At 44.5% G+C, this 26,404-nt stretch overlaps 1 protein-coding gene across 4 annotated transcripts in view; it reads left to right on the top strand.

Annotated features, from left to right (window-relative positions):
* Positions 1–26,404, top strand: part of LOC137436810 (sodium-coupled neutral amino acid symporter 2) — a 112,861-nt gene that overhangs the window by 49,449 nt on the left and 37,008 nt on the right. For all 4 annotated transcript variants that reach the window (XM_078765906.1, XM_068130935.2, XM_068130934.2 and 1 more), the window contains 2 exons: positions 22,895–22,987; positions 25,971–26,046. In XM_078765906.1, coding sequence (XP_078622032.1) covers positions 22,895–22,987; positions 25,971–26,046 — 169 coding nt within the window. The remainder of the gene's footprint in view (positions 1–22,894; positions 22,988–25,970; positions 26,047–26,404) is intronic.

Below are 26,404 nucleotides of genomic sequence, written 5' to 3'. Positions count from 1 at the left end.
GATGTAATGGTTAGAGTGTCCATGACCACTTCGGTCACGAAGTTGTTAGTAATTGTTAGCTTCCGGGTGACGTAATGGTTAGAGTGTCCGCTCCGAGTCTGGGAGGTCGCTGGTTTGAACCCTGGCTGAGTCATACCAAAGACTTTGAAAATGGTACAAGCTACTTCCTTGCTTGACGCTCAGCATTTAAAAAGGATAGAGCACACACAGCCAAAAGGCTGCAACCATAGCGCAGGCTTTGATGAGCTTCATGGCCTCCACCAGTGTCGAAATTCCTTGTAAGGGAACTCATAATATTATTACTCATACGGCATATCGCTGTTTGTAATAAATCTGCCTTCATTTTTTTTTTTTTTTGTATACAAGATCGAGGCTCCTGTAAGAGCTAACATCAATCACAAAAAAAAACGGACACACAAAACATACAATAAAGGGAGCGGGAGACAAGATGGGGAGCGAGGGAAGCACACAAGTATAACAGCAGAGAACAGGGACATCGGGAGATCTGTGGGAGGGAGAGGGCTTGGGGGGGAGGAGGCATGGGAAGGGGGCAGGGGAGGGAGAGGTATAAAACACATGGACACTGCGAGGACTTCCAGGAAAGAGGTCGAAATTTCAAAAAAGTGGATCTGGGGTGAATTAACGGGGATAGAAGAGATCAAGGTTTTGGATGGGGGAAGATAAGAGATGGTGGAAAACAGCTGTTTTAAAGACCTGGAGGGATGAGTGGGATTGAAGAGAGTGAGGGAGTTTGTTCCAGAGGTGGGAGAAAAGAGGAATGAAAGGTGGGAGAAAAGAGGAAAGAAAGAGTGAAGGTGAGCAGCGAATCTTTATTTTGGCAATTTCACCAGAAGAGGGTTGCTGGCAGATCTTGTGCGACGTGTAGGAATATTTGGGGGACAGAGCACAGATAGAGCTGGAGGAGCAAGGCCGGAGAGGAGTCGGTAGAAGACAAAAAGACCACCAACCTGCCTGTGGTGAGTAAGTGAAAGGCCCTCAGAGTTAGCTTCATCGCGGGAGATTCCAATTATCCTGAAAGCTTTGGTTTCATCAGCGTGAAGCCGAGCCAGGTGTGAGGCAGGAGCACCGGCCGAGAGCGGAGAGCAGTATTCCATTGAGCTGCGGATGAAAGCTTTGTATGTGGTGCGGAGCTCAGTTGTTTTTTTTGCAATTTATTTATTTATTTATTTTGCTTTTGTTTTTGCTTGCAAATGTAATTGCACTGTGGCTTTTTTTTTTCCAGTGAAACAGTGTATGTACTTAATAGCATTTAAGCTGCAAAAGATTGCAGTTTTATTTTCTTGGCATTCATGTATGTTTTATTTTTTTTAAATAAAATCTTCATTCAACTGCATTTTTGTCCCCCGTCGCACCGCGGAACGAAAGGGGGACTATGGTTTTCCCGTCCGTCTGTGCGGGCGTGCGCACGTGCGTGCGTGCGCGAAGGACCGCATTCGATTTGGTGTGTGGATGAAACCCACGTCAAAATCCAAGATGGCCACCACCATGTATGTCTGATGCCATGTATGTCTGAACCTTGTGAGCGGAATATCTTGAAAAATAAGTGAAGTACCAACTTCTAATCTGGTGTGTGGGTGTATCTATGCATAAGGAAGAACCCTCTTGAAAATTGGGTCGCCACGTCAAAATCCAAGATGGCCGCCACCATATATATGTCTGAACCTTGTGAGCGAAATATCTTGAAAAATCAATGAACTACTAACTTCTAATCTGGTGTGTGGGTGTATCTACGCATAAGGAAGAACGCTATTGAAAATTGGGTCACCACGTCAAAATCCAAGATGGCCGCCGCCATGTATGTCTGAACCTTGTGAGCGGAATATCTTGAAAAATAAGCGAAGTACCAACTTCTAATCTGGTGTGTGGGTGTATCTACGCATAAGGAAGAACGATATTGAAAATTGGGTCGCAACGTCAAAATCCAAGATGGCCGCCGCCATGTATGTCTGAACCTTGTGAGCAGAACATCTTGAAAAATAAGCGAAGTACCAACTTCTAATCTGGTGTGTGGGTGTATGTAGGCATAAGACAACATACAACATGCATTTTAAAAGGCCATTTTCCCTGCTAGAGCGGGGGTTAGCCTTGCGGTCCCCATGACAATCTTCTCCATTTTGCCATATTTTCTGCATCTCTCCTCGTTAACCCCCTTGCCCGCATTTCTTCTTCCACCATCTTTAGCCAAGTCTTTCTCGGTCTTCCCCGTCTTCTACTTCCTTCTACATTCATTTCCATCACTCTTCTCAACCAGTCACTTTCATCCTTCCTCAACACATGACCAAACCATCTCAACCTGTTCCTCTTCACAGCATCAATCACAGGCTCTATTCCCATCATCTTTCGCAATTCATCATTTGTCTTCCTCTCTCTCAACGATACTCGGCACATCCGTCGAACCATTCGCATTTCCACACTTTCCAACCTTCGTTGCTGCTCTACGTTCATTACCCATGTCTCGCTCCCATAAATCATAACACTTCTCACACATGCAGCATACACCTTTCCCTTCAGCTTCAACGACACTCCCCTCATCATCAGCACGCCACTCAATTCCCGAAACTTCTTCCATGCACATCTCACTCGAGCAAGCGTTGCCGAGTCTGATCCACCTTCTCCATTCAGCATGTCTCCGAGGTATCAAAATGTTTTCACACCTTCCAGCTTCACGCCGTCTCCAAGATCCAACTCAACATTTCCTCCATCTGCAGCTCCCTCTGTGCACACCTTACATTTGAATGTAGCTGCCACACTGGTTAATGACCCTCTCAGACCACTACATTTTTGATGAACCCACTCAGCGCACATTGTACACTGAATGGAGTTCACTCCGACACCCTTCCTACACACAGCACAGGGCCACTTCCCAGTTCTTTCCACCACACCACATGCTTTACCACTTGCCATCACCTTCATCTTTCCGATATTCACCTTCAGTCCTTTTGTCTCCATACATTCCTTCCACCTGTTCATCTTTTCCTTCAGTCCATCCATACTTTCCGCAATCAACACCAGATCATCTGCATACAACAACTCCCACGGTAAACCCTCCTTTACGTTCTGAGCCAGCACCTCCATCACAGCTACAAATAGTAGTGGACTTAGTACCGACCCCTGATGCACTACCACCTTCACCTCAAACTCACCACTGTTCCCGTTCTTTGTCCTTACAGCTGTGCGCGCTCTTTTGTACATTGCCATCAATACTCTGATCAACCATTCCTCCACTCCTAACTTCCTCAATGCCCATGTCAATACTTTGCGTGGAACCCGATCGAATGCTTTCACCAGATCAACAAACCCAAGAAACAACTTCTTCCTCTTCTCCATGTACTTCTCCTGCAACTGCCTCACAATGAAAAGCGCGTCTGTCGTTCCTCTTCCTGGCATGAATCCAAACTGCATTTCGTCGATCTTCACTTTCTTCCTTATCATCCTCTCCAACACCCTTTCCAATACCTTCATTCCATGCTCCAATAACTTTATCGCTCGGTACGAGCCACACTCCAGAGGGTCACCTTTCCCCTTGTATAGAGGGACGAGGGTACTCAGTTCCCAATCCACTGGAATGCGGCCTTCTTTCACCACCAGATTACAGATCTCTGTCATTCTCTTCACACCCCAACTTCCTGCTGCCTTCAACATATCTCCCACAACTCCCGTCGGCCCTCCCGCTTTTCAACCCTTCATTGCTTTTATCGCTTCCTCAACTTCCTTCTCAGTTATCTTCTCTGCCGGTCCTAAAACTGGGTTACTCTCTATGTTGCCATCCCATTCATTCTCTGTATTCAACAGCATTTCCATATATCTTTTCCATCTTCCTTTAATTCCATCTGGGTCGACAACGATTTGTCCCACTTCATCCTTCAAGCAACTCACCCCCATCACATCACACCTCTCTTTGGCTATCTGCTTTGCAATCCTGAATACTGCTTTCTGACCCTCTTCCGAATCCAAGCGTTCTCCGAGCATTTTCCTACATGCCTCCTGCGCCTTTGCTACCTCTTTCTTTGCAGCCTTCCTGGCTGCCTTATAACTTTCATGCTCTGCTGTTTCTGCTCCCGTACCCTTCGCCTTCTGCCACTCCTTGAACTTCTTCCTCTTCTCGTCAATCCTCTTTCCAACTTCATCATCCCACCACCATGTTTCTGAGTGCCTCGGTGGTCCTTTTGTCCATCCACATACCTCACCAACGGCTCCCAACAGACTAGCTTTCATTGACATCCAACCCCTTTCAAGCTCAACCACATCATCCTCGACCCTACTCAGCCTCTCTTTTAATGCCTCCCTTACTGTCACCTCTTTCAACCTCCACACCTTCATTCTCGGTTGGTACTTCACCCGCCGAGCTCTCCTCGCACCTTTCACCCTAATGTCGCAGACAACCAAGTGGTGCTGTGAAACAGACTCCTCCCCCAGGATCACCTTTGTGTCCCGGAGGTGCCCCCTATCTCGCCTACGCACCATCAGGTAGTCAACGGTTGTCGTCGACCCACCTGACGTGTATGTAACAAGCTTATTATCCTCTTTCTGGAACTGAGTATTACAAATCAACAAATCAGCTCCATCAGCCAACTCCAAAATCCTTTCACCTTCTCCATTTCTCACACCATATCCGTAACCCCCATGAACTCCGTCAAAACCATCCATACTCCTTCCCACATGTCCATTTAGGTCTCCTCCTACCACAACAACTTCCTCATCTTTCACGTTTTCCATCAGCTTCTCTATCGCACACCAGAACTTGTCCTTCTCTTCATCGCTTCGACCAACCTGCGGAGCATATCCCGAGATGACGTTCACCAAGAGCTTTCCAATCATCATTTTCACCATCATCAACCTATCACTCACTCTAGTCACACTCACCACAGTCTACAAACTCCTCAGAAAACAGGACACCAACACCATTCATGCCCTCCGGGCACCCTTGCCACACAAACTTGTATTTCTGTCCCTGCCTACCCTTCACCATTCTCACACCACTTCCCTTCCATCTCGTCTCTTGCACACAACATATGTCCACTCTTCTTCTGACCAATACTTCCACCACTTCTCCTGATCTCCCTGTCATTGTCTCTACATTCCATGTCCCAAACCTCAGAAACCGATCTCCACTTCGGGCTGTACCCTGCCCACATGTAGTTGTAATTGTCATGGTTCTCTTTTTGAGGTAATGTTTTTATGGCCGGATGCCCTTCCTGACGCCAACCCTCTTAGTCGCCTCTTACGACACGCAGGGATACGGCGTACCTATTCTTATCCAGGGTACACACTGGGATATCTAGGCATAAGGAAGAACGCTATTGAAAATTGGGTCGCCACGTCAAAATCCAAGATGGCCGCCTCCATGTATGTCTGAACCTTGTGAGCGAAATATCATATCATAGCATGTTTTCTGCATCTTCCACTTTGTCAACTCGCATCACTTACCCGACGGGGGACCGAGGCGAAATGCTTGTTGTCCCCTGTCGCACCGCGGAGCGAAAGGGGGACTATAGTTTTCCCCTCCGTCCGTGTGTCCGTCCGTCCGTGCGTGCGTGCGTCCGTACGTGCGTGCGTGCATAAGCGAAGGACCAGCATTCGAATTTGGTGTGTGGGTGCAACCCACGTCAAAATCCAAGATGGCCACCGCCATGTATGTCTGATGCCATGTTTGTCTGAACCTTGTGAGCAGAATATCTTGAAAAATAAGTGAAGTACCAACTTCTAATCTGGTGTGGGGGTGCCTGTAGGCACACGGAAGAACCCTTTTGAAAATTTGGTCACCACGTCAAAATCAAGATGGCCACCGCCATGTATGTCTGAACCTTGTGAGCTGAATATCTTGAAAAATAAGCGAAGTACCAACTTCTAATCTGGTGTGTGGATGTATCTTGGCACAAGGAAGAAAGCTATTGAAAATTGGGTCGCCACGTTAAAATCCAAGATGGCCGCCACCATATATGTCTGAACCTTGTGAGCGAAATATCTTGAAATATAAGCGAAGTACCAACTTCTAATCTGGTGCGTCGGTGTATATAGGCATAAGGAAGAACCCTATTGAAAATTGAGTCGCCACGTCAAAATCCAAGATGTCCGCCGCCATGTCTGTCTGAACCTTGTGAGCTGAATATCTTGAAAAATAAGTGAAGTACCAACTTCTAATCTGGTGTGTGGGTGTATCTAGGCATAAGGAAGAACGCTATTGAAAATTGGGTCCCCACGTCAAAATCTAAGATGGCCGCCACCATATATATGTCTGAACCTTGTGAGCGAAATATCTTGAAAAATAAACGAACTACTAACTTCTAATCTGGTGTGTGGGTGTATATAGGCATGAGGAAGAACGCTATTGAAAATTGGGTCGCCACGTCAAAATCCAAGATGGCCGCCTCCATGTATATGTCTGAACCTTGTGAGCGAAATATCTTGAAAAATAAACGAACTACTAACTTCTAATCTGTTGTGTGGGTGTATATAGGCATGAGGAAGAACGCTATTGAAAATTGGGTCGCCACGTCAAAATCCAAGATGGCCGCCTCCATGTATGTCTGAACCTTGTGAGCGGAATATCTTGAAAAATAAGCGAAGTACCAACTTCTAATCTGTTGTGTGGGTGTATATAGGCATGAGGAAGAACGCTATTGAAAATTGGGTCGCCACGTCAAAATCCAAGATGGCCGCCTCCATGTATATGTCTGAACCTTGTGAGCGAAATATCTTGAAAAATAAACGAACTACTAACTTCTAATCTGTTGTGTGGGTGTATATAGGCATGAGGAAGAACGCTATTGAAAATTGGGTCGCCACGTCAAAATCCAAGATGGCCGCCTCCATGTATGTCTGAACCTTGTGAGCGAAATATCATATATCATAGCATGTTTTCTGCGTCTTCCACTTTGTCAACTCACATCACTTCCCCGACGGGGGACCTAGGCGTAACGCTTGTTTTAATTGTTATGTTTTCCCAAAACATTTTTACCAAACCTAATTTTGGCAGTGATTATTCTATGTTATAAAAGATAAGCAAGGATATTTGTTTATTTATTTTTTTCGTTATAAACATGTACTCTTTGCTCATGATGATATAATCCCAGGTTCAAATTCCATGTACTATGTTGATTTATCCATCGTCTGAGGGTCAACCAAAAAGTTTTGTCACCTGGCATGTAACCTTTTCACCAAAAGATCTACGTGTACTGTCTCATTGACTGATAAGTCTGGTATCCATGGGCATCGATGGGTGAGGGACAGGGGGAACATAACCCTCCCCCTACTTTTTTGATGAGGCGTGATTATCTCCCCCACTTTATACTCGAATATAACATAAAATGCGTTGCTCTGTACAATCCACACAACCCCGGATGTGCGATGTTCTCCAAATACATCTTCTAATTATGTATAAATCAATATTAACTTTCCCCAAATAAGTTATCTTACGATAATTCACCAAATGTCTGCCTATCCGTCCGTCCCTTCTCAGGTACCGCAAAAACGGCTGAACCGATCGCAACGAAATTTTGGGTGGGTAATCCTGGGACCCCTGGAGTAAAATAGGTCATATTGTTTTTCCTTTTTTTTTTCCAATTTTCCAGTTTTTCTAAACACGATGGAATAATATTTACTGATATGAACAGTGATGTGGCTTTTGTTGAAATTCTATGTACCCAGAGAGAGTAGATCGACTCCTGACGAACTCTTCCTATATGAATGTGTGGCTCAGAAGAAACACAGCAGCGTGTGCAAAGCGACTGAGAAACAAGTGTAGCGGCCGCTTCCGGGTTACAGGTTCGGCGCACTCTTCACACATAAACGTGCGATTGAGAAAGACGTGTAGCGGCTGCTTCCACGCTCTTCCGCATCTCAATGGTTGTTATTTGTCGTCGTTCATTCGCAAAATACAACTGAATGCAAGTTTAGAATGCAAGTACACGAAAAAAAACGAAATACAGTTTACCTGAAGAGATATGTTTTTAACACGCACGAAAGCAATATGACGTCATTGACCGCCATGAAAATCCGCGAAGTATTTTACGGCATTAAAACTGAGCCGCTCTTTACATACTTAGGGCCAAATACAAAAACACCAGTTGATCGTCCGGATTTAAAAAAAAAAAAAAAAAAAAAAAAAAAAGGAGGATGAGGCCCTTTTAATTCAATCTTTTTTCAAAATGGGTGCCATGTACTGTTTAGATTTTGATGATTTGCATGCGATATGATTTAACGGATGTTTATATGAATCGTTTAAAATTAAAAAAGCCTTCAATTTCCGATATTTTGCCTTTTAATTTGGGCCTCCCAATTGAAGCCCCGCCCGTCGGGTGGGTACCGTTGCTAGTCTCTTAACTTGACAATGCGCTGGTGGGCATTATTTAATAACAGAGAGCGGTATCGGCTTGTGCATGTCGTGCTGGATTTCATTGGTTGAAGCATGGACTGCACCGTGCACGCATGTGCTAAAAATGTATCACGTGATTGGAGATTACTGAAAGTGTGATATGGGTAGACATATGATACGGGTACAATGTGATAAGCAAGTGTGTTTATGGAACAGAGTCGTATCCAAAACTCATCACTCATCCCAACTCTCTCTTCCTCATATGTGGTGATTTCAATTGTCACCATGCAACTTCCCTGGGTGTTGGCACCTCTCTCACCAACCATGGTACTTCAGCAAAGGACTTCTATGATTCCATGAAAATAATTAAATCTAAGAACTTTCCCACCCGGATTTCTCCCAATGACAAATCCTCCCTTTTGGACTTAGTGATGACAAACTTCCCCATAAATGTCAACTGCTCTTACTTTGTTGCAATTGGTTCATCTGATCATATGCTTGTGGGAGATGACGTCTTTCTGTCTATTCTCACAGAGCTGCCTCAATGCCTACGAGTCTGGCATTTCACTCAGGCAGATTGGCAGGGACTGCAAGCAGGCATCTCTCTTCAGGACTCGTCTCCCATATCTATTGCCCCTGATGTTAACTCGGCTTGGGAATTCTTCCACAGAAACCTGCTCTCATGCACAGATAAATCCCATCTCATCTTCCATTTTCCGACCCTTTTCCCACCCATGGTATACCGAATGTTGTGGTGATGTAGTTACTCTGAAACAACTTGCATTCTCTTGCTGGAAGGCAAATCTGACCGAAGGAAGTTTCGGATCATTCTACAAAGCCCACAACAATTGTGTGTCCACTCTCAGGAGAGCCAGAAAACAACATCTGTTCAACCTCAAGGATGAACTTTCAAACTTGTCTCCCTCCTTTAAAACCTCGTGGTGCATTGTTAAGTGTGTTTCTTGAGTATGCTCTCCTCCCATGCCTTCCCTCTCTTCAAATGGCGCCACAGCAGACGCCGCTCGTGAGAAGGCTGAATGCCTCAATTCTGTGTTTGCTTCCAAATCTTGCGTCTCCCTAACCCCTCACTCTCAGTGTCTACCCTTCTCTGTCATACCCAACTTCTCCTGGACACTGTCTTTTTCACCCGAGAAGGTTCTTTCAACCCTCGATTCTAACTGCAACTGGGCTGGACGGCATCAGCTCACGTGTCCAAAAATCCTGCTCTGCTGCTCTTGCACATCCTTTCTCTTGCTTTTCACCCTATCATTTGCCCTATGTCATCTTCCATCTGTTTGGAAATCTGCCAACATCACTGCATTACATAATAAGGTGCAAAAACCTGATCCCTTTAACTACAGACCCATCAGCTTACTTCCAATCTTTAGCAAGGTCATGAAATCCATCATCACAATCTGGTCTAACATTTGGAATACGTCTTTAATCGGTACCGGAAACAACACTGTTTTTTTCACACATCGGTACAGTAAACTTTAATTATCACAACAACCCTTTCTGAAGACATGCATTTTAATGTCACTTGGTTATTTACTGCAGTTGTATTTGAAAAGAGCCGTTCGTTGGCTTGGGGTTGACAACAAGGCCGTGTCATCTGCTGGAAATATGGAGATTGCGTATCTTCCAGTCATGCTGAGAGTAAAGTTGCAGGGTATTCAGTTGCCAAGCAGCTAGCTATCACCTGGCAAGACGGCCCTTCCTTATCAACAGTTTCAAATGGAGTGCTTGCTTAATAGATGAGACGGATTTCTGAGAAATGTGAATGTTAGGTGCATTTTTGGGTAAAAGTTGGGAACCTCACTTTTTAACATAATTAGGGAATGCTGAATTCGATTAACCAATTCCCAAGCCGAATGTTGAGTTTGTGACATTCTAATTAGCATAAACAAAATGGCCACCAAATTGCCATTTTTGGACAATATTTGAACAAGCATTTATATATCATGTATATACATGCAGCTTTTACTTTAACTTTACAACTTTTACCCCAAAATTCACCTAGAAGCTTATGTTACGGGGTCAACCTCGAGGGGAGCCCTGTCAGAAAAATGTATGGTCCTTGGGTGAAAATAAGTCAATCAATAACGAGTCCACACCAAGGGTTACGAACAATCCCCAATATATTCCCAAATCCCGCACAGGAATCACAATGCATTTACAGCACTTCCATACAATCCTTATCTATAGTATAGGTGGCGCCACCTTAACCCACAACAGTGTTGGCAACACTCACGGCCCTTGCCCCCAATGTCTCTGCACGCCTCCCAGGTGACGTCGAGTCGATCCAGCGATCGGGGAATCTATGTCCGATTCCAATCCGGGGCTGGGAGTGAGGATACTCGACAACCTCAGCGAAGTTACCCGACTTCGCAGGTTCCGCAGTAATCCGGCACTCTCCTGACGCACGGACTTCGATTCACCGAGGCACGGTTCCCTTGGCCTTCACGTTCGGCGGCTCGGTCTCGAGCTGCAGTCTCAACTCTCAACCGTCTCCCTCCAATCTCTTTCGCGCGCCAGGCCCAAGGTGCGACCCGTACACGCCCTTGTAAGCGTCGAGGCGAACAGCGCCGGGTGCTTGGTTCCTTCCAGGACCACACGGCACTTTGACACGTAACCGGCAATCAATCACCCCGCGCAGGTAACTCCTCTCGCCAGACGGGCTTTTCCAACTCCGTTCCAAAGTAGGTAACGATCGCCTCCGCTCGCGTCGGAGCTCTCGAAGCTTAAGATGGCCGCCCTTTCTTCTCCTCCTCCTCTTCTCCACGATCCCGTTTCCGGTCTCGTTTTTCCCAGAAGGGCTCCTGACCCTTTAATCACAACAACCTTTAATATAATATACATTAATAAGAAATGACCTGAATTGTAACCCCCATAAACCCGGAATTCGTAACACTTCCCCCCTTCAAGAAAGAAAGTTTGAACACCGCGAAAACTTTCTTTGCAGGCCAACTTTGATAAACAAACCAAAATAATTCACACCCCAAATCATCAGTTCCCCCCGGGCACAATTATCACATCTCAAAAATAAAGCAACAAACTTTCACAAAACCCCCAGAGATTCCAAAGGTAATTCCCTCTGGACCAAGCATCGACAACTTCTAGTTTCTCTTCGATGACGGTTAAGGGGTGGTGACCAAAGCCCCACTTTCATTCCTCTTTTCTCCCGCCTCTGGAACAAACTCCCTCACTCCCTTCAATCCCACTCCTCCCTCCAGGTCTTTAAAACAGCTGTTCACCACCATCTCTTATCTTCCCCCATCCAAAACCTTGATCTTTTCTACCCCCGCTAATTCACCCCAGATCCACCTTGTTTGAAATTCCAACTTCTTTCCTGGAAGTCCTGGCAGTGTCCATATGTTTTATACCTCTCCCACCGCCCCCTTCCCATGCCCCCCCCCCCCCCCCAAAGCCCTCTCCCTCCCACAGTTCTCTCGATGTCTCCATGTCTCTCGGTCCCTGCTCTCAAATGTTGTGTTTGTGTCCTTCCCCCTCTCTCCCCATCTTGTCTACCGCTCCCGATGTTATATGTTTTATGTGTCGGTTTGTCTTTCTGTGTGATTAATGTTCGCTCTTTCACGAGCTTCGATCTTGTATACAAAAAAAAAAAAAACAAAAAAAAAAAAACTCTATAGCACTTTTTCGGGAGGCCCAGCTGAGTACTCACTACATGGACGCCTTAAGGAATGTGGAGTTCACGGTTAGTCCGGGGAGGAAAGTTCATTACATGGACGCCTTTAAGAACGTGGAGTTCACGGTTAGTCCGTGCAGGAAAGTTCCCTACCGGGACGCCTTTAAGAACGTGGCGTTCACGGTTAGTCCGTGTAGGAGCCCAGGCTCGGCGGCTCCGCCGTATATAGAGTGTTTCAACTTCTCCGGACTCCTAACAGTTACGGTGGGACCCCTTGTCCCAGCAGTCACCTGACTGGCGGTCTCCGTCTCGGCCAGTGCTCTGACAATCATTCTTTCGGGAGATGCCGTAACTCTGGGAGCCTCCATAGTAATATCGGTCGCTGCCAACACCACTCTACCGCCAAGTTGTCCTCTTCTGTAGACCTCTCGACGCCTACGAAATGCCTTCCCTACTGTTATGGTCCGACCCTCCAACTCCTTACCATTCCAATTCTTCTCTGCCTCCCTGGCGTCTTTTGTGCTTGCAAACGTGACAAAGCCGAACCCTCTTGACCATTGCGTTTCCCTGTCTTTTACCAACCGCACTTCCACCAGCGGCCCATATCTGTTGAAGACAGAGGTCAGAACTTCTTCCTCTGTTTTGAAGTTCAGTCCCCCTACAAATAACTTGGTACTTTTGTCACCATCCCGAGCTGGTGTGGTGTTATTTTCCCTGCTGTGCTCTTTACCAACCCTCGGGTTACCATAAACTTGCCCCCTGGCCAAATCATTCCCGATAATCACAGATACTCCCTCTACAGGAAGCGTGGCTTGTAAACCGACGGTGACCGGTCCTGACACCAAATCGGATTCCAAATGGATGACATGAAGTGGGGCCCTAACACAGCCACCGATCCCTTGTAACTGAACACTATCACCAGTTGCGGTACTCTTTGACAATGGCAATATGCCTTCAAGCATTAAGGATTGATGGGCTCCTGTGTCCCTCAATACCCTAACAGGTCTTGGGTTAGTCAAGTCTCCCTCGAGTGAGACAAACCCCTCATAAATAAATGGTTGGTAACTCTTCTGTGGGCGATTTCTTACGCTTGCCATCGCATTCGGAGTTGTAATAGTCAGACTCCGCTCTGGGTTTTCCCTTTTCATGAGGTAACAACTGGACATCAAGTGTCCAGGTTTCTTGTAAAAAGCGCAAACAGGCCCGGAGGAAAAACTCGTGGTCTGCCTCGGGCCCCCCGGGAAATAAGTTTGTCTTGGGCCCGTAGCCCCCTGATTTCTAACAGTTGGGGTATCAGAGTTATCCCCATAATCATCTCGAGGCCGCCGCCATGTATTGTCGTTCTCCGCACCGGGTGTTCCATAACTCCCCTGCTGAAGTCTAGGCGAGGAGTTAGGTTTGTGGACCCCTATCCGGTGTGTTAAGGCATAATCATCTGCCATGGTGGCTGCGTCCCACAACTTTGGTACTTTCTTTTCCTGCAGGTACACTTTGATGTCCTCGTGGACACACTGTTGAAATTCCTCCACCAGGATGAAGTCACGCAATGTTTCGAAGTCTTTCACGACTCCTTTTGACTCACACCACCGATCAAACATGTTTTCTTTCACTCTGGCAAACTCCACATGGGTCTCACTCTCCCTCTTCCTGGCATTCCTGAATTTTTGCCGGTAAGCTTCAGGAACCAACTCATAGGCTTTGAGAATGTGCTTCTTCAATACCTCATAATCTGCACATTGGTCCATTGGTAGCGCCGAATAAATATCTTGAGCTTTACCCACCAGCACACTTTGCACTAGTATGGTCCAGGCCTCCTCCGGCCAGTTTAACTGTCGAGCCACTTTCTCAAAGTGTGGAAAAAATTTAGCGACTTCCTTTTCAGTGAAGGGTCTCACATAGCCTAGTGTGAAAGGATAGTGAAAGGTCCCACTAGTGAAACTAGGTCCCACTAGTGAAACCTCTCACATAGTGAAAGGTCCCACTAGCCTCACATGTCTGCCCACATCCCAGGTGTTCTGGCTAGGTGTCGGCCCAGTCAGCAAGGGTGGTACCTCTCCCCGTTCTCTCATTAACTCCAGCTCCTTGAATTTAATTTCTTGCTGAAGCGCCATGTCACGTTCCTTTAATTCCCTTTCGGCTTTTCTCTCCTCTGCTTCGAGTTCCCTTGCAGCTCTCCTCTCCTCTGCTTTTCTCCCTTCTAACCTTTCCTGGAGTTCTCATTCCACTCTCCTTTCCTCTGCTCTTTCCTTTTCTGCTTTCCTTTCTTCTTCTGCTCTTTCCTTTTCTGCTTTCCTTTCTTCTTCTGCTCTTTCCTTTTCTGCTTTCCTTTCTTCTTCTGCTCTTTCCTTTTCTGCTTTCCTTTCCTCTGTTTTCATCCTTTCTAACCTTTCCTGGAGTTCTCGTTCCACTCTCCTTTCTTCTTCTGCTCTTTCCTTTTCTGCTTTCCTTTCTTCTTCTGCTCTTTCCTTTTCTGCTTTCCTTTCTTCTTCTGCTCTTTCCTTTTCTGCTTTCCTTTCTTCTTCTTTGATCCGTTCCTGGCTCCGTAATTGCAACTCCAGTTTCCGGAGCTCAACGTCTTCTGGTTCTTCGGGTAGCCACTCCCAGGCTAACTCGTCCCATGTTCCTAATCCCACCATAGACTGTATCACCGTGGTCTGCAACTCTGCCTTCCTCAAATTAGTTCGGACCTCCAAGTTAAAATGTTTGGCCAATTTCAAGAGGTCCGATTTTAGTAATGCTCGGAACTGTGCCTCACTAGGGGTTACCGCAAAGTTCTGTGCCACAAACGCCATGGTGACTACTGGTAACACCTGTTAACCTTCACCCCAGAAATTTCCAACAAAGAAAAGCAACAGTATTACTATTATTGCTATTGTTTTTTTTGTTTTTTTTTGTTGTTGTTGTTTTGTCGGCAGAGCAAAACAATTTTGGGAACGTTGGAAAAGTTCCCACTCTTGGGAATTCCTTCCCGGACTAAAATTTAGAAAATTTTATAGATCCCGGACGTAGACCCAATTGCGAATCCGCAAATTGTAATTTGGACGAGCCCCCAATTCTGTTACGGGGTCAACCTCGAGGGGAGCCCCGGCAGAAAGATGTATGGTCCTTGGGTGAAAATAAGTCAATCAATAACGAGTCCACACCAAGGGTTACGAACAATCCCCAATATATTCCCAAATCCCGCACAGGAATCACAATGCGTTTACAGCACTTCCATACAATCCTTATCTATAGTATAGGTGGCGCCACCTTAACCCACAACAGTGTTGGCAACACTCACGGCCCTTGCCCCCAATGTCTCTGCACGCCTCCCAGGTGACGTCGAGTCGATCCAGCGATCGGGGAATCTATGTCCGATTCCAATCCGGGGCTGGGAGTGAGGATACTCGACAACCTCAGCGAGGATACCCGACTTCGCAGGTTCCGCAGTAATCCGGCGCTCTCCTGACGCGCGGACTTCGGTTCACCGAGGCACGGTTCCCTTGTCCTTCACGTTCGGCGGCTCGGTCTCGAGCTGCAGTCTCAACTCTCAACCGTCTCCCTCCAATCTCTTTCGCACGCCAGGCTCAAGGTGCAACCCGTACACACCCTCGTAGGCGTCGAGGCGAACAGCGCCGGGCGCTTGGTTCCTTCCAGGACCACACGGCACTTTGACACGTAACCGGCAATCAATCACCCCGCGCAGGTAACTCCTCTCGCCAGACGGGCTTTTCCAACTCCGTTCCAAAGTAGGTAACGATCGCCTCCGCTCGCGTCGGAGCTCTCGAAGCTTAAGATGGCCGCCCTTTCTTCTCCTCCTCCTCTTCTCCACGATCCCGTTTCAGGTCTCGTTTTTCCCAGAAGGGCTCCTGACCCTTTAATCACAACAACCTTTAATAGAATATACATTAATAAGAAATGACCTGAATTGTAACCCCCATAAACCCGGAATTCGTAACACTTGTACATGGCCTTTTTCATAAAATAACTCCGTCTAGTCTATATTATGGTTGGCGACATATTGAAAGTGACATTCAAACCGATATTGAAATTGGACATGATAATATGGGAAATGGTTTTAATAAGACAATGTTTCATACAACCATTTATTCTAAAATTAAGTATACATGGCCATGAAGCACAAACATTCAAGAATGTCACATTCACACATGTTGTTTTGCCGAACTACATCAAATTCATACAAGGGGTCTGATCATCACTCTGTTGTGACAGGCACACATTGATGTGCACCTCAACTCTGAATAGCGACATTTGCAGCGTCAAGTCTTGCATTGCTTCTGGCATGCACAACAAATAATCTCGAGGCAACTTTCTGGGATTGGACTCGGTGACATCAGAATAGGCTCTAGTCCTGAATCACCACGTTTCCATCCCACTTCCACAGGTGCAGGAAGGTCAGGTATGGCACAATGAGCATTTCTCCATATAGTGCAGCAGAATGGTGCAATATACCAGACCAATTGTGCATTTTGGGTGAAAAGAATGAAAATTGGCACAGATGTAGCTTTTGATGTGCTGAACATTTCTGGATATGGGGCCAATTGAGTTTCTTTCCAAGATGGCCACCAAATTCAAAATGGCCGCCACTGAGTAAAAATACTACTTTTACTTGTTTATAATATTCAAATGTGCCAATTTCATATTTTTCATGCTTTTTAACTGTGAAATTGCATAGTTAGTTTCTATACTGATGTTTGCATATTTCAACAATGCAACAATATTCAAAACGGCACAGAAATCCAAAATGGCCACCATGTTAATACCTAAAAGCCTAAATCTTAAGTTGATACCTGTAAAAGCTAATGTATCCTCAATGAAATCAGGTTTTGTTCAAATTCTCATTCTTTTATTGCTAACACATGTAGGTATGGGCTTTACTACAATTTGATTTTCATGAGAAACTCATCTATCAATATGGTGGACACACATTTGCCTTGTTATTACAGATCTAAGTCATCGCATAGCAACAGGATTCAGCAATGATTTTTAGCAGTACATTGTTAGTTATATATAGAAACAGCAATCTACTTCTAGGCACTATATACAACAACAACATGCATTTTAAGGCCATTCTCCCTGCTAGAGCGGGGGTTAGCCTTGCGGTCCCCATGACAATCTTCTCCATTTTGCCCTATTTTCTGCATCTCCCCTTGTTAACCCCCTTGCCCGCATTTTTCTTCCACCATCTTTAGACAAGTCTTTCTCGGTCTTCCCCGTCCTCTACTTCCTTCTACATTCATTTCCATCACTCTTCTCAACCAGTCACTTTCATCCTTCCTAAACACATGACCAAACCATCTCAACCTGTTTCTTTTCCCATCATCTTTCGCAATTCATCATTTGTCTTCCTCTCTCTCAACGATACTCCACACATCCACCGAACCATTCGCATTTCCACCCTTTCCAGCCTTCGTTGTTTCTCTACGTGCATTACCCATGTCTCGCTCCCAAAAATCATAACACTTCTCACACATGCAGCATACACCTTTCCCTTCAGCTTCAACGACACTCCCCTCCTCATCAGCACGCCACTCAGTTCCCGAAACTTCTTCCATGCACATCTCACTCGAGCAACCGTTGCCGAGTCTGATCCACCTTCTCCATTCAGCATGTCTCCAAGGTAGCAAAATGTTATCACACCTTCCAGCTTCACGCCATCTCCAAGATCCAACTCAACATTTCCTCCATCTGCAGCCCCCTCTGTGCACACCTTACATTTGAATGTAGCTGCCACACTTCTAGGCACTTAATATTGCTTAATCTTAATATTGCTTAATCACGTTAATGACGCTCACAGTCTCCGTGACACTTGCAGCATGTTGTACATGCCATCCCTGCATTAACACACTTGCACCGGCGCAGGCATCCTCTTTCCACTTTACAGCCACACTTAAGAAGTTCTTTGCACGATTTGGATGCTTCCGGCAGGGTTGTCCACAGAGGTTCCCACAGCTGTGAGGCCCCTTTGAACCATCCCCACTCAGCGGGATCTGGTAACTCTGGATCTCACAGTAATGCCTGCCCCCAGCAATGCCCTGCCTGATATGCTACCCGCTTTGCGTGTTGACACAGTGCAGCTGAAGTAGGTGGAATGAACTCAATGGATCTCCCCTTTTGAGTAAATAACTCTCTACGGGCATCGTCAACACTGTTACAGCAGCTTGTCCGGTCATACATGACGACAACAAACCGTTCAATTGTTTGCATTTGTTCTTTCAATGTCCCTTCTGAAGGAGGTACTCTACCAAGAGTTGCAAAGGCTTCTACAACATCTGTGAAAACTTTCTTTGTGTTCCATGCTGTTTTCTTTCCTCGGTTCAGAAAGAATGACGTCTGATCACAACCGGTGAAGGTATGGAACATTAGCAGAGACAAAGATTTCTCTGGACCTCGGGTATGGGAAATGGTGTGTGCTGGTATGAGTTTGCAATTCTTTCCTGTGCCAAACATTACCCATATTTCACTCAGGTTCGTTTGGTTGAACAATGCTATAGCCAAGACAAGAACGTCAGTGTCCACAGTATGCAACATGACTTTCTGGTATCCATTGGCAGCAGCGTCTGCTGCATGGAGTAGTAGCCTAGTGTTGGCTTCTTCGTGTGTACATGGAGAAAGGCGACTGATGTCTTCTCTTGGTGAATTCAGCAATATCGATTTGCCAAACGTAGAGATGACCTTCTTTTCAGTTTGGATCGTCACCGATTGTTGCGCTAAGAATGCAAAGAGTTCTTTATTGTTTTCACTGACTGAGGAAGCCTTCCCAGTTTCCTGGGATGTTGACATTTGGTTGCACATGTATTCGTGTACCTTTTCCATGCTTCTTCCTCGTCATTGCTTTGAGACTATTTGGAATATATTCATCCCAGACAATGTCAACTCTGCTGGATTTTGTAAGCTGGGACTGAATATAGGGAAGGAAAATGCACTTAAGAGTATTCATGGAAGGTTTTGGCAGGCCCTGGTTTCAACATGTTAATGATAGCGGCGCCATCTAGAATGACATCAACCTCAGGAACCTGTTCCGGTGGAGTAGGGTAAGTTTCTTCAAAGCACTTGACTAGGTCAGCCTTTGTCCCTGAACGCAACTCTCCAAATTTAGACAACGATGGTGGATAACATTGATTTTCATGGCGAAAGAACTCCTCAATGTCCATCACGGACTTGACATGACACATACAACTGTGAGAAGAGGGCACATGTTCTCGAGTGTTCTCGAGTAGATGTGTCTGCTCCCAGGTCATTTAGCCTTGAAGTGTACATCTGATTTAAATCTGCTAATTTGAACACCGGTGCTGTGTCATTCTCCATACTTTTTGCATGACAGTCTTCAACATACGAAAGCAGCTCTGCCAGGACAATGCCGTGCAGTTGTTTATCAGAAGGACTTTCTCTACTGTCGGAACAATTCACTGACTCTGCTTTCTTGTAGAGTGTTTTTAAGCTATTGCTGTGGTACATTGCATCTTGGGACATCATATCTCCAGCACTCAATTTGGCAACTAACATATGGTCTCGCACAATTTCTGCACATCACCGAACATTTCTGTCTAGTTTCTCCGTCGATGCCTTATGAAGTTTATCTGATTTTTCACCACAAAAGAAGCAAGTGTCTTGCGATGTTCTGGCTGCACCACCACTGCTGTAGCGAGTGACTTTCTCTTTTGGCGAGTCACTGTTGGTTTCTCTCTCATCTCTTTTCCTGTTTTCTACCCGTTGCAGTTTGGTATTGTTGTACCTATCCTTGCATTTTTTATGCCATTTAGCTCCATTAAACTTTAGAGTCGTAGCAACTCCTGCTCCATTGTCTAACCTTGCTAAGTTTATACTATCTGGAAGACTCCAAAGCTCTTTGAAACAAATTACTTGCAAGATTATCATAAAGTGTATCAATGTCAATATCAGTCCTCTTTGAATCGGCAGGGCATCGCAGTGGTTCTTTTGTTGTCTCTTGACACAAAATGCATTTTGTCCAATCTATCGGCGCCAATGATTCAGATGTTGTAGGAGTTTCTGGATGTTGTCTGGAGTCTAACATCTTGAAAGATTTAGCCATTGTTAGTATTTTGATTACTACACCACCACCACTGCTTTTACAACTACAAGGGCATGCCCGTACTATATCTATATCTAAAATTATATCCCCCCCCCTCTATTTACATGAAATGGTTTGGTCCATTCGCAAAGCCAAAGCGAACGGCTTGTGAGTACGGTGACAATCCCCCCCCCTCTATTTACATGAAATGGTTTGGTCCAAAGCGAACGGCTTGCGAGTACGGTGACAATCCCCCCCCTCTATTTACATGAAATGGTTTGGTCCAAAGCGAACGGCTTGCGAGTACGGTGACAATCCCCCCCCCCCCCCCCCTCTATTTACATGAAATGGTTTGGTCCAAAGCGAACGGCTTGCGGAGTTTGGTAAAGAAATCGCCATCGCGTGCACAAACGCGCAGGAAAGCGAATGAATCGCAAATTAGTTTTAATTAGTTTTAAAACATAGTTTAACGGCAACATAGTTTTCCAACGTGAAATAAATGAATACGCTCTCAAATGTGCCGTCCGAGGCAGAGTCTGTTTGCCACGTTCGGCACACGTGATAGCTCGCTGCTCTCTGATTGGTTGAATCGTTTTTTGGACATAGCTCGGTAACTACTTGTCCGATTAATATGAAACCTTGAAAAGGCACATCCTCGGGTCCCCAGCAATATACCTGGCAAGTTTAAAGTATATCGGACCCGTGGTTGTCGAGAAACAGCGGTCACAGACATACATACATACATACATACATACATACATACACACAGAGATTACTGGAATTATAGATAGATTAGCTGCAGTCTAATACTACGAAGGGCGCCATGCACTGTGGTATGGAGATATTGATCCGAAAGAAGAAAATGAAGGATGAATGAATGGATGAATGCTTGAGATAACACACAGAATAACCTCAAGAACTTTAACTGTGATGCATGATACAATTACCATAATACAGTTTCATATGTTTGTCACCATTTTATCATGTGGCAGCCATTTTGAATTTGGAAGCCATCTTGGCTAAAATGAAGAACATGTGAACCGTAAGGTAAAAGTTGGTGACATTTTACATTTCTAGTCAATTTTCAAATCAATGATAGGAAATATATTCATTTATAGCCGGCGAAGCCGGTGTTGTCAATAAACGCGTACGTATTATGTCGAAAACCAGATTATGCTGTATCCCTTGGCTTGAGAATTCCGAAGCGCAATGGAGGCCACCATCTTGCGGATGCGGAAGTATGCATAACAAATTGAAAAACGTTCAATAGGAGTTTCTTTCACCCGTCTTTGTTTGATTCACAATCTTGTGCACCTCTAATTGATAATTAAAATACTTTAAGACCAACCTCGGCCCGCACGGGCCTGGTTATCTTCAACGAAAATCGTCACCAAACACCGGAACCAATGAGATTTGAGTATTTGAAAAAATATTTCTAAAACCAAATCACGCAATGGAGGCCGCCATCGACAGGATGCGGAAGTTTGCATAAAACAATTGCGAAAAAGTTCAATAGGAGTTTGTTTCACCCGTCTTTGTTCGATTCACAATCGAATGCACCTCTAATTTGTAATTAAAATACGTTAAGACCAACCTCGTTATCTTCAACGAAAATCGTCACCAAACACCGGAACCAATGAGATTCGAGCATTTGAATGCATAAAACAATTGCGAAAAAGTTCAATAGGAGTTTTTTTTTTTTTTATGAGGGTGGGTAGGAATTTTAATAAGCAAAACTTTAAAAAATTAACCTTTACATTTGTCTAGTCTTCTCCTTTCATATGCAGTGCAAGGCTGTGAGGAAGCATAATTGGCTGAGAGTGCCGTTGTGCCACTCATGCAGTGCCCTCTGTAAGTTGTCAAGAATTTGGAATTTGATGAGGGTGCCGGCGAAAGCGCGACTATTCTTCACGACTGACTCTGTGGGATCTTTAACGTCCATCCGAGTGACAGCACACACATTGATGAATCACCCTACCTGTGAAACACTGGGATGACAGTTTAAAGCTCGGTCGAGATTGAAACCTGGGCTAGTTAGTACAGCTTAGTGGTGAGTGTGTGTACATCTGAGTCCAGCCCATCCTGTCAGCCGATTTTTCAAGTGACCCTGAAGCAGTAAGTGTTTGTCCATTGTCTATGAACATCCTTTCAATTCATGTTAAGGTACATTGATGTGAACTCATGTCTTTGTCCTGCAGATTTATGCACAAGCTACATTTTGAGCATTAGATCGGTGTAGAAGAAAAAAAGAAGCACCCTTAGAGGCCATTATCCTCCACAGAGTGGGGTTTGGCCTTTTTCGGGCACCATGGTCCCCTTTTTGAAGCAATGTTTTATGGACCGGATGCCCTTCCTGCCGCCAACCCTTTTTGTCACCTTTTACGACACAGGGAATTACCAGTGAACTGGTACTCAATTTGCCGACCTCGGAAGGATGACAGGCTGAGTCAACCCCCCTGGCGTTAATTCAGCGATCAACCGGGATTACGAACCCAGGCTCCTATGATCCCAAGCCGGCACCCTAACCGCTAAGCCAACACCACCCATGACTGTAAACACCCATGACTGTAAACACCCATGACATCACAAATGCTCTTCCATAAGCCTTATTCTTGTTAAGAAAAAGCATTTAAACCAATCGTAGACACGTTGTGGCTACCTCCACGGTCATCAAGATGGAAATTCACTTGTTTCATTTGTTGTAAATTTTAATTATCATATCTCGTAATTTTCCTTTTTTCCCCATCTAATTCTGAATGTTTGTGATTCATTTCACTCTTGATTGAGAACCTTTGAGCCATTGGTCTAGTTCACCAAAAATATTGTGGAGCTGTCATTAAGTAAATGTATAATTTTTTTGTTGTCGTTGTTTTGTTCTTAGAAATAAAGTCCTTTGAGCAGATGGGATTCAGCGCTTTCAAGTGGTTTGGGAAAGTCATAGCATCTCTGTCGGTCATGTTGCAAAACATTGGAGGTAAGTGGGGAAACATATTTGGAATGTTCTTTTTATATGCTGCACCGCATTTTTCAGCATACAGGTTGAGACTTTCCAGGAAGTCCGGGTTTCGACATTACTCAGAATCGACTTGTCTATGGTTTAAAGCATTGAATTGCATAAATGAAAAAAAAAAAAGTGAGATCTTTTCTGAAATAAATTGTGTAATTAATAATTTAAAACACACTCAAAGAAACATTACCCGGGACGTTTGCTGATTGGATAGTTTCGCAAGCGTCATTGAGTGGAATAACGTTTACTTGTTCACCCAATCAATAACGAGCACACACTCACCAATTACGTTTGATCCATCCCTTTCATTCCTAATCATACGTATCCATCCTTACTACGTCATCTCAAAATGCCTCCAGTAAAATCACACAAGTCGTGTCAGCGACAGCAAGAAATGTGTCCGGGACGAGTGGAAAGCGAAGGATGCATTGCGGAGACTACCGAGAAAACCAAGAATGCTAATTGTGGCTGCAAAGCTAGGTGGACAAACATTGAGGATAAGTTGGAGGAATATGTGCTGACTCAACGTGCCGCTTGTTTAGGACCTAACACTGGGCAGCTGGGACTACAGATCAGGCAAAAAGACGAACTCTCTCGATATGATAACAAACATGTTGAAAAACTATTTACATTCCTAACTTATCTGAAAGGTCGTTCCACAAAATAGTTCAAATTATATGCACAAAACAACTCTAATATTCCTGACCCTGGAAGTACCGCAGCCAACGATGCACAGTGAAAGAGTCAGGGAGGATTTAACATCTCTGTTGTTCTGACTGTCTGACAGTTTTGCTAACTACCATAGTTGATTTTGCTTCGCCTTGCACTGCAAATAGACTTATCTATGAATTAAGGAAAGAAAAATTGGAAAATTACCCAATTCGACATGTACTACATATTGGTTTATATGCCAAAAAATACAGTTAATTTTGTCTTTACTTTTTGTTCAGTGTCCATTTTTAGTCTTCCTTTATCCTGACATTTACTATTTCATCTTCAGCAAGATATGGTACACTTGCTCTGTGCAATAAGGAATCTCACTATTTTTTATTTTTTTTGTATACATAATCGAAGCTCGTGAAAGAGCTAACATTTATCACACAAACAAATCAAACAGACAAACAAACAAAGTATATAAAAAGGGGAGCGGAAAACCAGATGGGGAGAGAAGGGGGAGCACATAAACACAACATTTGAGAGCAGGGACATCGGAAATGTGTGGGAGGGAGAGGGCTTGGGGGGAGGCGGCGTGGGAAGGGGGAGGGCGGGGTGGGAGAAGTATAAACACAAGGACACCAAGGAATACCAGGAAAGAAGTTGGTATTTCAAAAAAGTGGCTTTGGGGTGAAATTAGCGGGGGTAGAAAAGATCAAGGTTTTGGATGGGGGGAGATAAGAGATGGTGGTGAACAGCTGTTTTAAATGGAAATGAATGTAGAAGGAAGTAGAGGACGGGGAAGACCGAGAAAGACTTGGCTAAAGATGGTGGAAGAAGAAATGCGGGCAAGGGGGTTAACAAGGAGAGATGCAGAAAATAGGGCAAAATGGAGAAGATCATCATGGGGACCGCAAGGCTAACCCCCGCTCTAGCAGGGAAAATGGCCTTATAATGCCTGTTGTTGTTGTGTTGTATAACAAGGACGTTAATACGACAATGGGCAAATCTGCACAATACAGTACAGTATAGGGAATTTGGATTTGGGATACCACCATTGTGAGATATGTACTCACACCAAACATTTCGGACCTTTGGGGATGAAGGGAGGCACATCATCTATAATTATTGTTTCTGCACAGTTGAGACTGTGAAGCTTTTGAAATGCTTTTCGAAGGCTCGGAGGAGCTAGTATGTACATCACTTGCAAAACAAAAATTTGGTAGATATCGGTGTATTTGAACATGAATCACAAGTCATTGGTGGATAACGGACAAGCATGTGGTATATAAGAGTTTGGTATGGGTGTCCCTCATCAGGAGCCAGGTGTTCCAGATGGAAATGCTAAAAGGGCCAGTCCAATGTTCAGAGATCCTGGTTTTAAAGTGCATTGAAATGCTGATGAAGAACTATTCTATTGAAGATTCTAATCCAAGTCGTCAGAAAAAGCATTTGCCTGAAGAGACAGTAAATTGATGAATGTCATATTACGAATTTTTGAAATTGAATATTGCATTGAGGCTATAGTATACATTGAGGTGAGAACAATTATAAGTTGGGAAATTGCAACGAGGTTGAGGATTTTAAGGTGTTTTAGCATGAGTAATATTATTTAAATTTTCACAAGATTGTAGATGTGTGTACATACAGGTCCAGTTGCTTCAAAAGTAACAAAAGCATATAAAAATAAGGTTTCGATATCCGCGTGTTCATTAATCTCCGGATTCAGAATTATGTGGTTGACATATTTCCTCCAAAATTTGATATACGTATGTGGGAAAAAAATCAGAGTAATGCGGTTCACGCTGATCTGCGGTTCATGAGCTGAAAACTTGCTGCGGATGGAGGAAGAATGGCAAAGAGAGTGGATAGGATGGTTGAGGGAGCAAGTAGGAGGTAACGAGGTGGACCATGGTTGAGATGGGTGGATTGTGTGAGGATGGATATCAGTAAGGTTGGGATTGTTGGAGAGTGGAGAGAGTTGACTGAAGACAGAGGGAAGTGGAGGAGTATCGTGGTCGAGGCAGGGCAGAAGCTTGGTGCCATTCGACCTCATCATTTGTAAAGGGCGGAGGAGAAGAAGAAGAAGGAGAAGAAGTACTATGTACATTTCAAGATGCATAAATTGAAACTTGAGTTCATTATTTTCTTACCATAAGTGTGAAGTTTCTGAGCTGTGTTGTCATGGTTTCAGCATGTTTTTAATTGCATGCGCCATTTAACATGTGCAGTCTTGTCTTCGCCTAGTCTCGAGGAGGTTTGTCACATTTGTCTTTGGTTTGTCATTTTGTTTCAGCTATGTCCACTTACCTGTTCATTATAAAAAAAGAGTTACCAGCCCTGCTTGAAGAGATAACATCTACAAATGCATGGTAAGTCGAGTGCACACATTTCCTTGTTTTACAACCCCCAATTGTAAAATAATCCCCTCCAACTCAGACAACCATTGTTGGAACAAAAGGGACTGTGCTGGAGGGACTGCAGTGTTCAGGTCTAGCCAAACGTTGCGAGAAATTTTGTTTTTGAGAATTGTGTCGTGAAATTTCAAGTACAATAATCTGATATTTTCCTTGATTGCATTCAGTCTTAAAAGTATTCAACCTTTAGAAACCTAAAATGTGCTACATTCCTTAAATGCATGGTTCTACCATTTGTAACCTTAAGGCCCAATGATGCATGTGTAGATCATGTTCTCCGTGATTAATTCTGCACTGGCACATGGAAAGCGCT

This window comes from Myxine glutinosa, chromosome 11 (genome assembly GCF_964187855.1).
Source record: "Myxine glutinosa chromosome 11, kmMyxGlut1.1, whole genome shotgun sequence".
Taxonomy (NCBI): Eukaryota; Metazoa; Chordata; class Myxini; order Myxiniformes; family Myxinidae; genus Myxine; species Myxine glutinosa.
The sequence above is the reverse complement of the archived record's forward strand: the minus strand, read 5'-3'. Positions and strand labels throughout refer to the sequence as shown.